Below are 14,434 nucleotides of genomic sequence, written 5' to 3' on the forward strand. Positions count from 1 at the left end.
TTAGATTACTTATTTGTCAAGAACTCACTTGTGAAAGATGAAGGTTACCGCAGAAACTACAGCGTTCAGACCAATCTGACTTTTCCATACAAGACACTTAACATACATACCTCCTCTCTGTTTCCTTCTGGATCTTCTATGAAGACCATCAGGTCACCCTGCCCAGCACTGATGGTGTCCACTGTGAAGATGGCAGGCTGCTTCACCATGTTCCCATGAGGCTCAATCCCTGTGACACAGATACAGAACAGCACATTAGCTGCTGCCACAAAACCTGGAAGACAGTTTGGAGGCTGCCCAAAGGCTGTCCAACCCATTCTCCCTTGCAAGCCATCAGAATCAGTTTCCCCAGACTTCCGCACATCATGTGTTTACCCTCTGCCCACAGCATGATGTTCACAGTAAGGCCTTCTCTTATAGTACGAGTCTTTTCAAAAATTGGTTGAATCATCAGCACTCAACTCATCTTACAATGTCTAACCAAGTCAGGAACCCAGCTGTTGTGTGGATTCAGGTGAAAACCAGTTATCCTGAGAGGCACTGAGGGTCACTCCCACTGCTGCCAAGTGTAGGGCTGATGCTGACAGCAAGTGGGATATGAGCATTAGCTGCTCTTTAGGAGCTGCTCTCTTCACACAGGTCTTGCACCATGGGAGGGGTGACTAGAGAGGCAGGAGAGAAATTCTGGGAAGCCTTTAGGTGAAGCCATTACTCTAGAGCCAAAAGTAAAAGACTTGCTTAAAGCAAGACAATTTTTACCTGTACTGCCCCATCTTCCTCCATTTTCAAAATCCAGCAGTACAGATACTGCTCAGATTTACTGTCCTTTGAAATCTGCTCAGACTACCTGGCCAGTGTACACTGTACAAATGGCATGCAGGAACCTCTTAAAACAGTAAAAATCTTGCTACTTCTTGTGGTTTCCACTTAACTTTTAATCAATTTCCTTATTCCCCAGCACAGGGCCTGCTACAGCATGCATTTACCAGCAGGCTTTCATCATCTCCCTGTACACAGTCCCAGGTCATGACATCTGTCATGGTGGTGTCAGACTGAGTGGGTGGAAGAACTTCCCAAAGTTGCTGATTCCAGACTAGCCCAAACACATCCATACCCTTCCGTCCAAGGCAATTTCTCCCTGGCTGATTCATACAACCATGGGCACTCCAGCTCCACAGCACAATTAGTGGAAAGTGCAACGTCTGATAGATTGTAAAGGAAGTGGTTGTGAACAACAGAATTCCTGAACTTGTTTATCTTCAGAAAACAGTAACTTGAGAGTAATGCAAGGAAGACCATGTTTTTGCTAGGAAATCTGAGCATTCTGATAAGGTGTTAACAATTGACATATTCATTCTTTCAAACTAAGCCCTAGATTATCATCTAGCTGAAACTGCTGCGAATTTGCTGTGTGTCTCTCCGGTCCATCAGACAAGCACTAGGATATGGCATTCAAGTTAACTATCATGCCTTCTGCAAGCACAAGAAGGACTCATTATCCTCCTCTGAAGACCATTTCAGCCAGGACACCATTAGTTGCAGAACCTTCTTAGCCTAGACTTCATTTGTCTAGATTTCACTATCTTATCAGTGGCCTGCTTTAGGTGGTTAAATGAGAACTCCTAGAACCACTGATGACCTACACAACCCTGTACATCCCCTCTGCAGGCTCATTTCACACCAGCTCTACCCATGGCTGTCCTCAGCACAAACCCTCACGGTGCTCAGGGTGGTGTGCTACAGCCAAGACTCTTGCTGGGAGCTTATGAACAGCTTACATGAAAAAGGATAATAAAAAGAGCTAAGACTGACCCACTTTGCACTTGGCAGTTATCTTTTCCTGGATGCATGAAAACCTGTTTCTCACCTGTCCAAAAGACCCTGCTCAGTCAAAGACTGAGCCCCTTGCTGCTGGAGTCACCTTCCATTTCTGACATGTCATAGCAGTCAAAATTATCAATTAGTATATTTAGTGACTCTGTTTTGGCAATTAACTTAATGAAAGCATCAATCTTTCAAGAAGAGCCACTCACTCTAAAGTAATTTTCATTACAAAGGCTCGAGAGACACATGAAAGCAGACAAAGTAATTTCATTTTTTGAATGAATATAAACATGACTAAAGCCAGACTTGACAGACTGAGGCAGGCTGATCAGTCATTTACACATTTGGGACCTGAAAAATGTGTCTGTGTATTGTGGTTTGCTGTGGAAGGTGCCAACAAAGAACATCAACCCCAAGCTGGATAGGTGCTAAACCCACTCTGACTGTAGCAACTCTCTTAAGTGCATAAATAAAGTCCATGTCCCTTCATTCCACTAGTTATGTTTCAATGGAAAATCAAGTTTAAAAAATCCAGGCAAATAAGAGAACCAGAAAAAAAAAATAAGGAAAATTTTTTTCTTTCCATTTCACTTTTGTATATCCAACTCTGAAACACACTCATTCCAACAGTCTTGAAGGACAAACGGCAGCCCAGAGATGTAAAAAAAAAAAAAAAAAAAAAAAAAAAAAAATTAAGGCAGAATGGAGAGCCAAGTGTAATGCTGAAGAGATGCTTTCCAACATGCCAACCATATTAAAGGTAAAAATTTGTTACTTATTCAGTTGTGACTGTGCACCCATCTAGAACAGAACCTCATCAATAGTTATATTAAATTATCAATTTAAAAGGTCAGTTAAAAATAAGAATGCCTACAGAGATCTACAGTTGCTTAAGCATCTATGGATAATCAGCAAATTCAGCCTTCAGTCCTTCCAATCAGTAAATACAGCCTTGCTAACAAGGCTCAGCACTATTTAATGTCTCAAGGGTTACCAACCCATCTTTGTACATGTGCAAAGTATTCAACACTATCGATTCAAGTAAGTAATTTAGAATTACCCCACTCTAACACACATCAAGCCTGGGAAATGGAAAACTGTCTCTACAGAGAGCCTGCCAGAGAGACAGTGAGGTGATGAGGTTTTTCTTCTTTTAAGGAGTGCTTTATCACAAGAAGCAGTCACTGCCAGATCATCACCCATCTGCAGCAATACTGCTGGCCTGAATTCCACACCAAGGTTGTTTTAGCCCCATATCATGCTACTTCTTCCAGCTGTGGATGGGAGTCTGGCAGCTTGCAGAACAGGTTCAGACTGGGAAATTTACATGTTAGAACTAGGAGTGCCTTCTGGACTATATCCATGTATTTCTGAAACCAGGCACCACACCAAGAGTATACAAGTGAAACTTTGAAGTCAGTTAGTTACAGTAGGTCTGAAGTTCAACATAAGCAGAAAACCCCACCCAGCTTTCTGAAGAGTTACTGCTCTGTGCAGCTTCAGCTCACCAAGTCCTCACCTTTGCCGTAAGCCCTTGCTTTCTTTGGATTCAGTTTAGGTTTTAAAGGAGCTCCTGGTTTCAGTTTGGCTTTGGGGAACTGGGACAGGTAAGTCATCACAGAGTGCTCATCCACATCAGGGTGGATAATTTCTTCAGGGGTAATAACCTGAAAGACAGTGCAATTAAGCATATTGTACCAGTGCTTGGTTACCGCAGGTCAACACAGAAACAGAACTATGACACAGACTTTAGATTTCAAAACTCCCACATGCTAATGGGATTTCTTACACTTCTTTTCCCTTTGATACACACAACATCATTTATTATCTCAGACAAGAAAATCAAGAAGCTCATAATTATCCCAGTGTGGTTTGGGGGCTTTTTCTGCTTTGATTACTAGGGGTTCTCAGGAGACTGCAACAAGCTTAATGGTACCAAGGCAAGAGAACAGCAGTTATGTTCCCCTTGGAAAGTGACATGGGGATAATTGATACTGAAAAAGTGAGTAATTCATAATTCTGTATGCAACAGCTCTGAACTGCAAGGCTTGCAAAGTAAAACTTGTGACTCCTGCTTCCACAATACAAGCTGCTTCAGAGACTTCTGGAATTCTGTCCAACTTTATCAGCATGAAAATAATCCAGTTTGTAAATACATTGCTCTCTGTTTGAACATTATCATTGCAGGTGATTTCCTAAGCCAGTAAGTTTTTCTTCTGTGGAATTCAATGCAGGAAAACAAATTCACTCCATGGACTAAGATGTCAGACACCACCACATAGGCCCTTACCTCCTACCTTACGTGCTGCAACAGCAGCTTTCTTCAGCAGAGACACCTACACAAATACAACCAGAGCTCTGAAATGTAATGGTGTGTTTCATTACAGTGCACCCTTTCTCAGGCAACTCTACATGAGTTAAGAGTAACTTTTGAAAGCATTCAAGCAGCTTCACCTGCTTTCTTCAATTTCAACTCCAGCTAGTGACAAGACCAAAGCTGGTCCCTGTGCCCCCACGGGCAGCCCAAGGTTGGCGGCCTTACCTGCGGCACACCCAGCCAGTCATCCGCCTGCTGCATGGCTTCCCGAGCGTTGTCCACGGGCCTCCTCGGGTCCCAGCTCTCCCAGTCAGGGCACAAGCCTGCAAGCACATTTCAGTTGTTGTGTGTTATCTGCCAAGGGGCTTCTCTAGCTGAAGAAATCAAGTATGAACTCTAGATCCCCTTGCATTACACTGCTCTGCAGAAAGACAATCAGAGCTTTGCAGAAGTAGCCAAAACAAGACAAGCACGTGCTGCTTAGTGAAACAACTCTAAGGCAATAATCAGTGCAGAGTCATAGAATGGTTTAGGCTGGAAAGAATCTTTAAAGGTTATCTAGACCACCCCTGCAATGAGCAGTGAGATCTTCAACAGAGCTCTGTGCAACCTGACCTTGAATGTTTTCTAGGATGGGACATCTACCATCTCTCTGGGTAACTTGTGCAAGAAACCACTCTAAATTTAGCACAAATACATCTACCATCCTTTATGCTTCACTAGTTCTCTTGCAGCATATTTGGTAAAGAACACTTCAACCACTTGCCACAGCAGCCTAGATTGCATTAGATGAGCACCTGCAATCCCACTAGCAAGGCTGTTTTATTAAAGTGAGGAAATTCTGCCTTTTTCACACTACTTCAAATTATTTGCCTTAAGCAGCTCAGTCTCAGATTGCTAAACTGACGTTTCAATTAGTGTGTTCAATTAGGGAGCTCTGTGCTCCCTCTGCAAACCTACTTCAGGAGAAGACATGAAGTCTCCCACTGCACCCTGACGCTGAAAGGTTGTTGGCACTTGCCGTGGGAACAATCCTTTCTTCCATTTAGGAGCCAGCATTTGTGCTCTTGTCCCTTGCACCCAATACAAAGCTTAGATGTGGCGCCTCCCATAATGCAATCACACATTCTGCTACAGGTCAGAATTTCTCTTGGCCAAGAACTTTACAACTTGCTGCTTCCTGCAGCTGGTCTCTTTGGACTCTTTTGGTTTTCTGAAAGCCTCATTCCAGTCTCAAGCTCAGCAGTGAAAACCTCCTCCCATAGGAAGAGCAGCCAAAAAGACAACAAGCAAGGAAAACACTGGCCATCAGAACAAAGGACTTACCTGGAGCACAGCTGTCAACAAGAGCACCCAGTGCTTTGCCATCCTGCCAGTTCTGATTGAAGTTTGTGATTGGCAAGTAGGGAATTTTGTTCTGGATCCAGCCCAGCAGCCTCTGCTTAGGAGTCTGCTTCTTTGCATCATCATCACCTTCATCCTCCCACACTGGCATAGAAATGGAGTAGTGAAGGATAAGGGTCCATATCAGGCCAAGGATCAGCTTCAGGTTTCCATCAACTATGGCTTTGCTATCTGGAAGACAAAACACATACAACTGATCACCTGCCATTCTAGAGAAAAGAGGTGTGTTTTTAAAACAATGTGCCTGCACTCATGCAGGTAATCAAGGACAAGAAAACTGACCCAGGGCACTTGCAGACATTTGTTCAGGTAGAGACGCCCTTCCTCACAGGAAGCATTAGAAAGGGCAAAAAGAGAGGAGTCAAAGGACTCAGTGCTCTCCAGTTGTCACTTGCTCTTCAGCTTTATGATTTGTCACTTGCTCCTTCAGCAGGAGAAGTGGCAGTTTAAGACCTCTAGTACCATGATTTGGATAAGTATCACCGCATATCTTGTAATGGCATTTGTATCTTATGAAAAAGGCCAAACAGCATGTGATGGAGGTCACAAAACCAGCATCCCAATAGGCATGATACACTCCAGGGCATAGATAAAAGCATCATTTAGGAAACACCATTTATATACAGAAACATGTCTCCCACACACATCAATAATTTGCCTTTTAAATGGTAGGGAATAAAATGAAGTGCTGCTCTGTAGTGAAGACAAGCAAATACAGAGTTTGAAATCGGTCTGTATTGGACATGTCAAGACCTGTGTACGATCAGCAAGGTGGGCAGTGAAGTCCCTGGACAATCCTTTGCTCCATAACACAAGACATCATCCCTTCACTCTGCAAATTCAGAGCTACAGAAAAGAGCCAGCTTTGGCTTTTCTATATGATGCTCCAGCTTAAGAAAAATTTATCACCCGAGTGACCATGCTGCTGTTCTGCTTTAAAACACACTATGGAGCTAAATTTAAGGCTGCTGGATATCAAGATCAGATTTTCAAAAGCAAAGTCTGCAGAGGCAGGATGCCTTTCTGCATTGGTTTGGCCTTGTAAAGTGACCGCTATGTTCTGTGAATTCACATGCAAGTTACTTCAGCTTTAATGAGTCACACACTGGATGCCTTTGTTACAATCAGCGCTGTTACTTTTGCTTTATTGATTTGTTCCTTATTAAACTCTTGAAATTTTTGAGGCGTGGGCCTCGTTTCTCACACCTCCCTCCCTTTGAGCTTGTAGTTGTTACTCAGGCTATATTACACTGCTAACAGCTCCAGTTTTTCAAGCTCACACAAATCAGAGCACTTCTGCAATGTTCCAGGATGCTCTCAGCTGACAATTCCTCTTACTCTCAGCAGAATGTTACAGCACAGCATCTTTTGGTTCTTTCTTCCATTTCAAGTGCAAGCTGTTAGAGAAATCCCTTTTCAGTCAACAGAAGTTACAAGTAACCTGGAAACTTCTGTCTACTCTCCAGCTCCTGCAGCATATGCAGGAGTAAAGACAATTACAGGTGTATAAAATCTCTTTCATGCCACCAGAATTATTGTACAGAAATCTTAGAGTCCTAGCCAACAAAGCAAAAGTATTCTGTAACTGGATTGCATTCTCCAGTTCACATCCAGAATGTTAACAGGCAAGTCCTCCAAGATGACCCTCCTTGTGCCCAACACTCACTGGGCGTGCCTTAACTACTCCTCTTCAGCAGTAGAGACCACAGCAGCAACCCAGCACCATCTCACCAATGCAAAAAGATCTAACTTTTCAAACAAGTGTTTATACAGAATAGTGATCAAGAATAGCAATCACCCTTTAACCCAACGCTCAGGCAAAGCAGTTAATATTTACATGGTTTCACAATAGAGCAGTATGTCCTAAACAGATAATGCTGTAACTTAAGACCTTGAAAGGCATTTGGACTTTCTGGGTAGTTAGTGTCTGGTTTCTACTCAGATTTATTTGCATGAGATTTTTTAACATCAGTTTTGACTAATCTTACAGGATTACGATATGCGTCTGCCACTTGACTGCTCACTGATTACACATCCAGGCCAAGATACACAATAGATAGCTATGGGGTGATTAAGCCCTACTGGGTTTTAATTACAGGTTCCAAGGTAAAAGTCTACATCACATAAACAGTGGGTCTCCTAGCAACAACTAAACAGACCCTACTGTTACTCTTTCCTGTCCTCTTTCCAGCTGAGCTACAAACAGGTCAGTGCCCTCCCTGCCCCTGTGCCAGCAGCTCCTTCCTCCCACTCCATGGCACAACTACCAGGTCACACTTGGTGCTGGAGCACACCACTGGCCAGCCCACCTCTGCTCCAGAAATGCCTCCAAGCTTCAGTTTCAGATTTATATCCACATCGGCATTTTTACTAGAGGGACATAGCAATGATTTAGTATGCTACAAGCAAGCTCATTTCAGAAAACTATGCAGCATTTCCAGGGAGGAATGCCAGCAGGACAGAACCACCTTGAGTATGATGCTACAGACATATTACTCAAGATAAAGAATAGCTCATTTTATATTTATGGCACATAAATAATGTCTATATGTGGTTGCACTGTGGTTACTGCAGCAACCAGCTGCATCTTCAGAGCTGCCCCCAGCACCCCGCTGCCCTCTCCAAAGGCACAGCTGGGCTGTGGTTCTTGACCTGGGGAAAACCAGCCTGTACAGGCTTCCCAGCAAGAGCAAGACTATCCCATCTCACCAGCCTCATCCAGAAAGGCTGGGCACAGGGCTGCTGCTCTGATGACAGGAAAAGGTCACCACAGGAACAGGACAGCTCTTCCTCTCTGGGGTTGGTGCCACTGCCACGACTGCACTTTGTTAGCAAGTTAGCAAGCCCTCACAGCCTCCCAGCTTCCTGACAGGCATAGGGATCTCATGATGTCATTTTTTCCAAGCTAAGGAGGAGGGCTTGTCTGCTTTTATTTGGGGTGGGAAGTAGGCAGGGAGAAGAACTCCTGGGCAGGACAGACCTTATCAGGACCCAGCAGAGTGCCCACAGGCCCTTCTCACAGGCACCCCACTCCCAGCACTGATTACAATCTCTATCACTATATAAAAGAACCCTCCACATTCAAGAAAAGACCAAAGTCCAGCTCAAAGCAGGCTTAGCTTCCATGCACTGCTGTAAAGCTCAGCTCCAGCTGAGCACTCAGCCTCACCAGAAGAGCCTCTGCTTTAGTGCTGCCTTTTTCATTAATTGACTAAAAACACTCAGTGCATCTTGGGCTTTAAGATGAAAGTGGCAACAAGGAATACATGCATCCTTTCAGGTCCTGTACAGGGAGCACAGAGCTGGCCCTCTGAACAATTAGTACAACCAAATTTACAAGCATCCCCCACCAGTTCTGACTGCACACTGTAAGTGTAATACTGCCAAGGTGTAGGGACAGTGGAAAAAATAATATACTCCAATGACACTTAAGAACCAACAATCATTACTGCAGGCCCTGCTTGTATCCCAGCTCAGCTGGCTTGCCACTGAATTCCCTCCACTCCCTGGTCTGCTTCAAGACACTTTCTGGCCATCTCAGGCTGGAAAACAGATTACATAAACAGCAGACTTTCACCACTACTTCCCTACAACAAAAATTACTTTTAGCCATACTTATTACTCACACAGTCAATGCTTTACAGAACCTTTAAAGTCATGATTCTCAAGTGCTCCACTGGAGCTCACAGTAAATTTACAGCATAGAGATGCACACTCTTGTCAGTGCTTCTGAACCAAACAGCCCAGCCCCTTGACAATTCATCTCCAGCAGCCCAGCTGCATTTGGCTTTCAGCTTCAATGAGTTAGGTGGACAGAAACAAATTGCCTGCCCTCAGCTGTGAGAGCGTGTTTACTCCATAGCACCAGCCACGTTTCCGTAGATTAAAGGAGCCCTCTCCATGCAGGAGACAGCCACTGGTCCCAGCCTTCCTGGGGCTTGGAGGAAGCAAGCTGCTGGATCTCATCTGCCAAGATCATTTAGCAGGGCTGAACCAACTCTTTATAGCATCATTGCAGACAGCTTTAATGTAACCCTTCTTGGAGAAAGCACAGTCATCTGTATAACTTGCTGTATTCATGCCACAGTGCTTATGTTAACCTCTGCAAATGCCCCTACAGGTGTGGCAGAGAGCAATGTTCCCTGGTTTCCATAGGAGATGTGTGCTTTGGAGATCAAAGTCCCTGCACAGCTGACTCATACTTACTGACAATCACTGGACTTCTACTTTCAAAGGGCACATTTTTATGGGAAGCCCAGGCATGAAGCAGGAATCCATGGCACAGGCCCTCCCTCTTGCTTCAACACTAGTACTTGGGAGGACTTTAGCTCAACTGGAAACAGGCAACTTTAGAGATGTCATCTAGAAGAGCCAGTGGATAAAGGGTTTGGAAAGAGGGTTTTGTGCTGGTTTTGGTGTGTTTGGGATTTTTTATTATTATCAGAACTAAGAATTTTGTGGGTGTGATATGCAAGTTCTCCCGCCACTCTTGCTGCGGACTCCAAAACTTTGAATGCTGCAAGGTGACCGCTTTCAGACAGTCTGTAAGTTCTTATGGCTAGACATGCTGTCCTAAACCAGCAAGAAGCAAAAACCACAGAAATGTTTAAGTTTGGATTTAACACAAACCTTCCTTCTCACCTACACTGTTCAACGTGCATTTTAACTTCAACTCCCCATCTCCAACTTGCTTTCCTCCTCTAGAAGTACCTGATGATAACCCAATATCAGCAAAATAGCAGCAGCCATCAGCAAGATGCAGCCCCCACTTAGCTGCAGGCAGGAGCTGCTGTCAGCCCCTGCCAAGGTCCTGCTGTCAGGGTGCATCTCAACATGACATACATGCTGACTGCTGGAGAAAACCTGCCAGCCAGACTTAAGCTCTTCTGCAGAATCAACAACAGTATTGAATAAGCAAGCATACTCTTTCTTTAAAAAAAAAGCACCTATATATAGCCTACAACATTAAGTTTTATGTAGAAGTATCCTGCTTCCTAGTCAGCTATTAAGTGGCTGCTTAGTAGGGTGAACAGGAAAACAGGCTGAACCAGAGCTCATTTGCTTCCATCACACCTCTGAGTCTAGATTGTAATTCTTCCATTTTTATTATCCTATTAACTAAGTGGCAAGCAGCCCAAAATATGGATTATGGCAATTCCATAGGCCAGCAGTACATACCACCAGTCTCAGTCTTGAAAAGGAATCAATTTTCAACTGCTCAAACTGATTTATAACTGTTGCACTATACTAAAATACTAATATGATATGTTACACTTGGACTGCTAAAATCACACTCCCCAAAGCAAAAAGAAAGATGTCCAAGTGCAGTGTGACTAGTCTGAGCCAGCAATGTGACCATTTTGAGACAAATGTGTGTCATTTTTATGGCTTGAGCCACAAAAAACTTCCCAACTCAACCTACCAAGTAGAGAACTGCCAGTTCTTGATCCTCTGCATTTCTGCTTATAGCTGCCCCAGGAGCCAGTGCCAGAACTGAAACCTGGCACTGGTTGGAAGCTTGCACATTTATTTACTCCATTAGAACTCCCTAAATTCTACTTGGAACACATGGCTTGAACAATATGACCTTTATTAGGTCTATAATTCTACAATTAAAAAAAAACCAAAACCAAAAAAGCATTATAAACAAGTTTGTGACTAGTATCTTCTGCTCATGTGCAAGTCTGCTCTGCACTCAGATTAAGCATAAGTACGACCCAAACTGTGGCAATGCTGCTTGAACTCTGCCCTACAGCAGAGCTGCAAGTCATTCTCTGCTGGACAATTAGTGGAAACAAGCTACCGAGGCAGACAGCTTCCTTACTAAATCAAGCTAGTCATACAGACTGTGGAAGTATTGCAAAACAAATGAAAGGACTGAAAAAGCAGCTTTTGAGTAGTGAATTTTATTTTTTAAAATAGTTTCATGGCTGAGGCTGCAGTCAACACAGCTTGTTCGCAATCTCATAGAGCCATCTCAGAAGCTTTGCTGTTGATTTTCACACTGAGAAGTTAAACCACAACCAGCACTGATCTTTGCATCCACCTTCTCTAAAAAGTGGTCTTCCTCTTCATTTTTTATGTCTTCCATACTTAAACTTTTGTTCTATGCATTTTATGTAGGGGGAAACCAAATCCATGGTTCTCAATACCAAACAAATGAGAAGTCTCACCAACAGCTCTTACTCCTTATTTCCAGGCATGGAAGGAATTTTGTATAGCACGTACAAAGTTCATATAATTATGGATCAGTTATGAAGAGACTGTAGGAATTTTACATCTCAGCATCTTTGAGCATTTCTCCACCTCTAGTTATTCTCACCTATTGTTAAATAGCTACAGCAGCTATGGGACAGAAAAATTAAGCAATGATTAGGGCTTAATCTTCTGGAACAAAGAAAACACCACACTGAGCAGAGCCACATGCCAAACAGAAGTATGCAGATGAGATGGAGCTGAGCAAGCCGCCCAAGGAAATTCTTTGCTGAAGCATACAGTATGTGTTCACAGGCTTACTGTGTCTGCTAAAGACATTAGCAACATCCTCTGTAGGGATAATATGTCTTTAAATCAATTACAGGGGCTCCTCTGTGCTTTGAGAACATACTGCAACCATTTCCTCCAGTGTCCCTTGAGCCCAGGTCCCCATCCCAGCTCCTGAGGCCAGCACATGGCGTGTGCCCCGCTGCGTGCAGCCGCTCAGCCCAGGGAGGCACAGGCTGTGCCCATCACACAGAGTCAGTTTGTGGGTACCCAGCTGTGACTGCCAGCCTCTGACTGCCACGGGCTCCAGTCCCACTGCAGCTCTGCTCTCAGCAGCATTTGCAGGCAGTGCTGTGACCCCCCCAGGACAGCTGATCCTCAGAACCAGCCTACCTGAGTCTCCCTGGGCTTTCAGCTCACTGCTCCCAGCTGAGCACCCACACCCTGCCAAGGCACAGCCACTCAGCATCACCAAGGAGCCTCAGGGATTCCATCACCTGAAAAAGTGTATCTTCAGGAAGTCTAAGTGATACATCATGTACACTCAGAGATCCACTAAGCTTTTTACAAGGTAGGTTTTCCAGAGGAGGAATGACTTTTCACTGGAGGGTTGTAAGAACAGTAACTGAGTAGTGATCTAGACATGGGCAGGAGGATGGAAAAGATAATAAAAAGGGTTTTACTTTTTTGCAAGGGACAGAAACCATTTTCTTCTATGCTTACCACAGTGACTGGTTATTTAAAAAAAAAAAAAAACAAGCAGCAAGATTCCTTTGTGAGACAAATCTTTGGATTTGAGATATTAAACATTATACTTCAGAGGGTTTTAAACTATTAAATAGTATTTACTTCAACTGGAATCGACACCAATTATGTCAGAACTTCAGGCCACTGTTGCATACATCATCCTGTACTGCCTATTGGGCCTCGAGAAAGGATCTCATGAGGTGGAGCTGGCAACTGAAAAAAAAGTTCAAATCCAGTCCTTTTAGTGTAAGTTTGGCCAAAAAAAAAAATCACACAGACTTTTAATACAGTGAAGAATAAAAATAATCAAACCAATGGAGCTCTCAGGAGCAAAGTACAGATTAAAATAGCTCTGCCCAACATCTTAATAGGTACCCAGAGAACACTCATGTCTTGCATCCAGAAGAGAAAGGCATAACACAAAGCAAGAAAGTAAGTTTAAGCCAGCAGTATAACAGCAACAGCAACCAACCCAGCTTCTCCAAGAGAAACTGAAATCACCCAAGGGGGCTTGAAGGAGAAGTCAAGAATTTCAAAATTAAGAATTCTTAAGGCGGCTGGGGAAAATAGTCAAACTGCGGGTGGCTTATGATCAAATTCCTTAATACTTTCAGTCTGAACACACCTAGGTTTGTGCTGCCTTAAGTGCCATATCCCAAGCTAGGATATGAGAAGGTAAACAGATTACTCTTACATCCAGGAAGAGCTGCAGACAGGTGTTAGTGCACATCCAACCCTTGCTGTGAATGCTGTCTGTGAGCACCAGGAGGGCTCCGCACTGCCGGCACGCTGCTGGGATGGGATTAGCAGTGAGCAAGGATGCAATACAGAACAATAAGAGCTGCCATTCACTGTGGCTGTTTCAGACCCGTCTGCTCCCGGCCAAGCAGGTCCCCACTCACAGCTGCAGGACTGCAGCACTGATACCGAGCTGAACAGCAGACAGGAATGCTGTGCCCATTATCTGACATCCTTTTGGGGCGGGAGGGGGGAAAAAGGAAGGCGTCTGAATGTTCCGCCTTTGTAGAGCAGTAAGTTGCCATGAGTGCTGCTTTGTCCACAGCCAGCGAGCCCCTCGCCAGCCTGGCGGGGCAGAGCGCCAGCGCCACACTAACCCCAAAACCCCGGCTCACCTCGAGCGCTGGCACAGCCGAGCACCGGCGGCCGGGGCACGGGAGGCACCACAAGGGCTTTCCCCAGTGCTGGAACCCCCGTGCCCCACCTGCAGCTCCCGCCCCATACATGGCAGAAGCACAGCGGGCTCCGGGCCTGCCACAGCACGACACCGCCCACGGCATCAGTGCCAAAACCACCCCACAATGGGCCCTGTGAGCCCGGGCCCTGCACCAGCACAGCACATTCCCCGCTGCTGAGCTCATCCCAGCGCCCCTCCGGTGCTGCTACCGGCCCCAGGAGCGGCTGGGACACCGCGGGCCCACATGCCCGTGCTGGGGACAGACCGCACCGAACCAGCAGGTGACGTTCAGCCCCTTCGATGGCAAAGATCCACGTTTCCAGGGAGGAATAAGTGGAAGCTGGGTGGCGGAGCAGCCAGCCTTCATACTTCACTATGCAAAGGGAGCCCAAGGCTACATGGGACAATTCTGCTCCCCATGGACTCGAGTCAGAGAGCCCCATCCTCCAGGACAGCACAGGCGG

The 14,434-nt window shown here is 44.9% G+C and overlaps 1 protein-coding gene across 4 annotated transcripts in view; it reads right to left on the bottom strand.

Annotated features, from left to right (window-relative positions):
* The window catches only part of FLNB (filamin B), an 88,361-nt gene that overhangs the window by 41,576 nt on the left and 32,351 nt on the right, over positions 1-14,434 (bottom strand). For all 4 annotated transcript variants that reach the window (XM_064723658.1, XM_064723654.1, XM_064723657.1 and 1 more), the window contains 4 exons: positions 5,468-5,716; positions 4,367-4,464; positions 3,344-3,491; positions 111-229 (listed from right to left, as the gene is read on the bottom strand). In XM_064723658.1, the coding sequence (XP_064579728.1) occupies positions 111-229; positions 3,344-3,491; positions 4,367-4,464; positions 5,468-5,716 (614 nt within the window). The remainder of the gene's footprint in view (positions 1-110; positions 230-3,343; positions 3,492-4,366; positions 4,465-5,467; positions 5,717-14,434) is intronic.

Source organism: Zonotrichia leucophrys, chromosome 12, assembly GCF_028769735.1.
Source record: "Zonotrichia leucophrys gambelii isolate GWCS_2022_RI chromosome 12, RI_Zleu_2.0, whole genome shotgun sequence".
NCBI classification, from domain to species: domain Eukaryota; kingdom Metazoa; phylum Chordata; class Aves; order Passeriformes; family Passerellidae; genus Zonotrichia; species Zonotrichia leucophrys.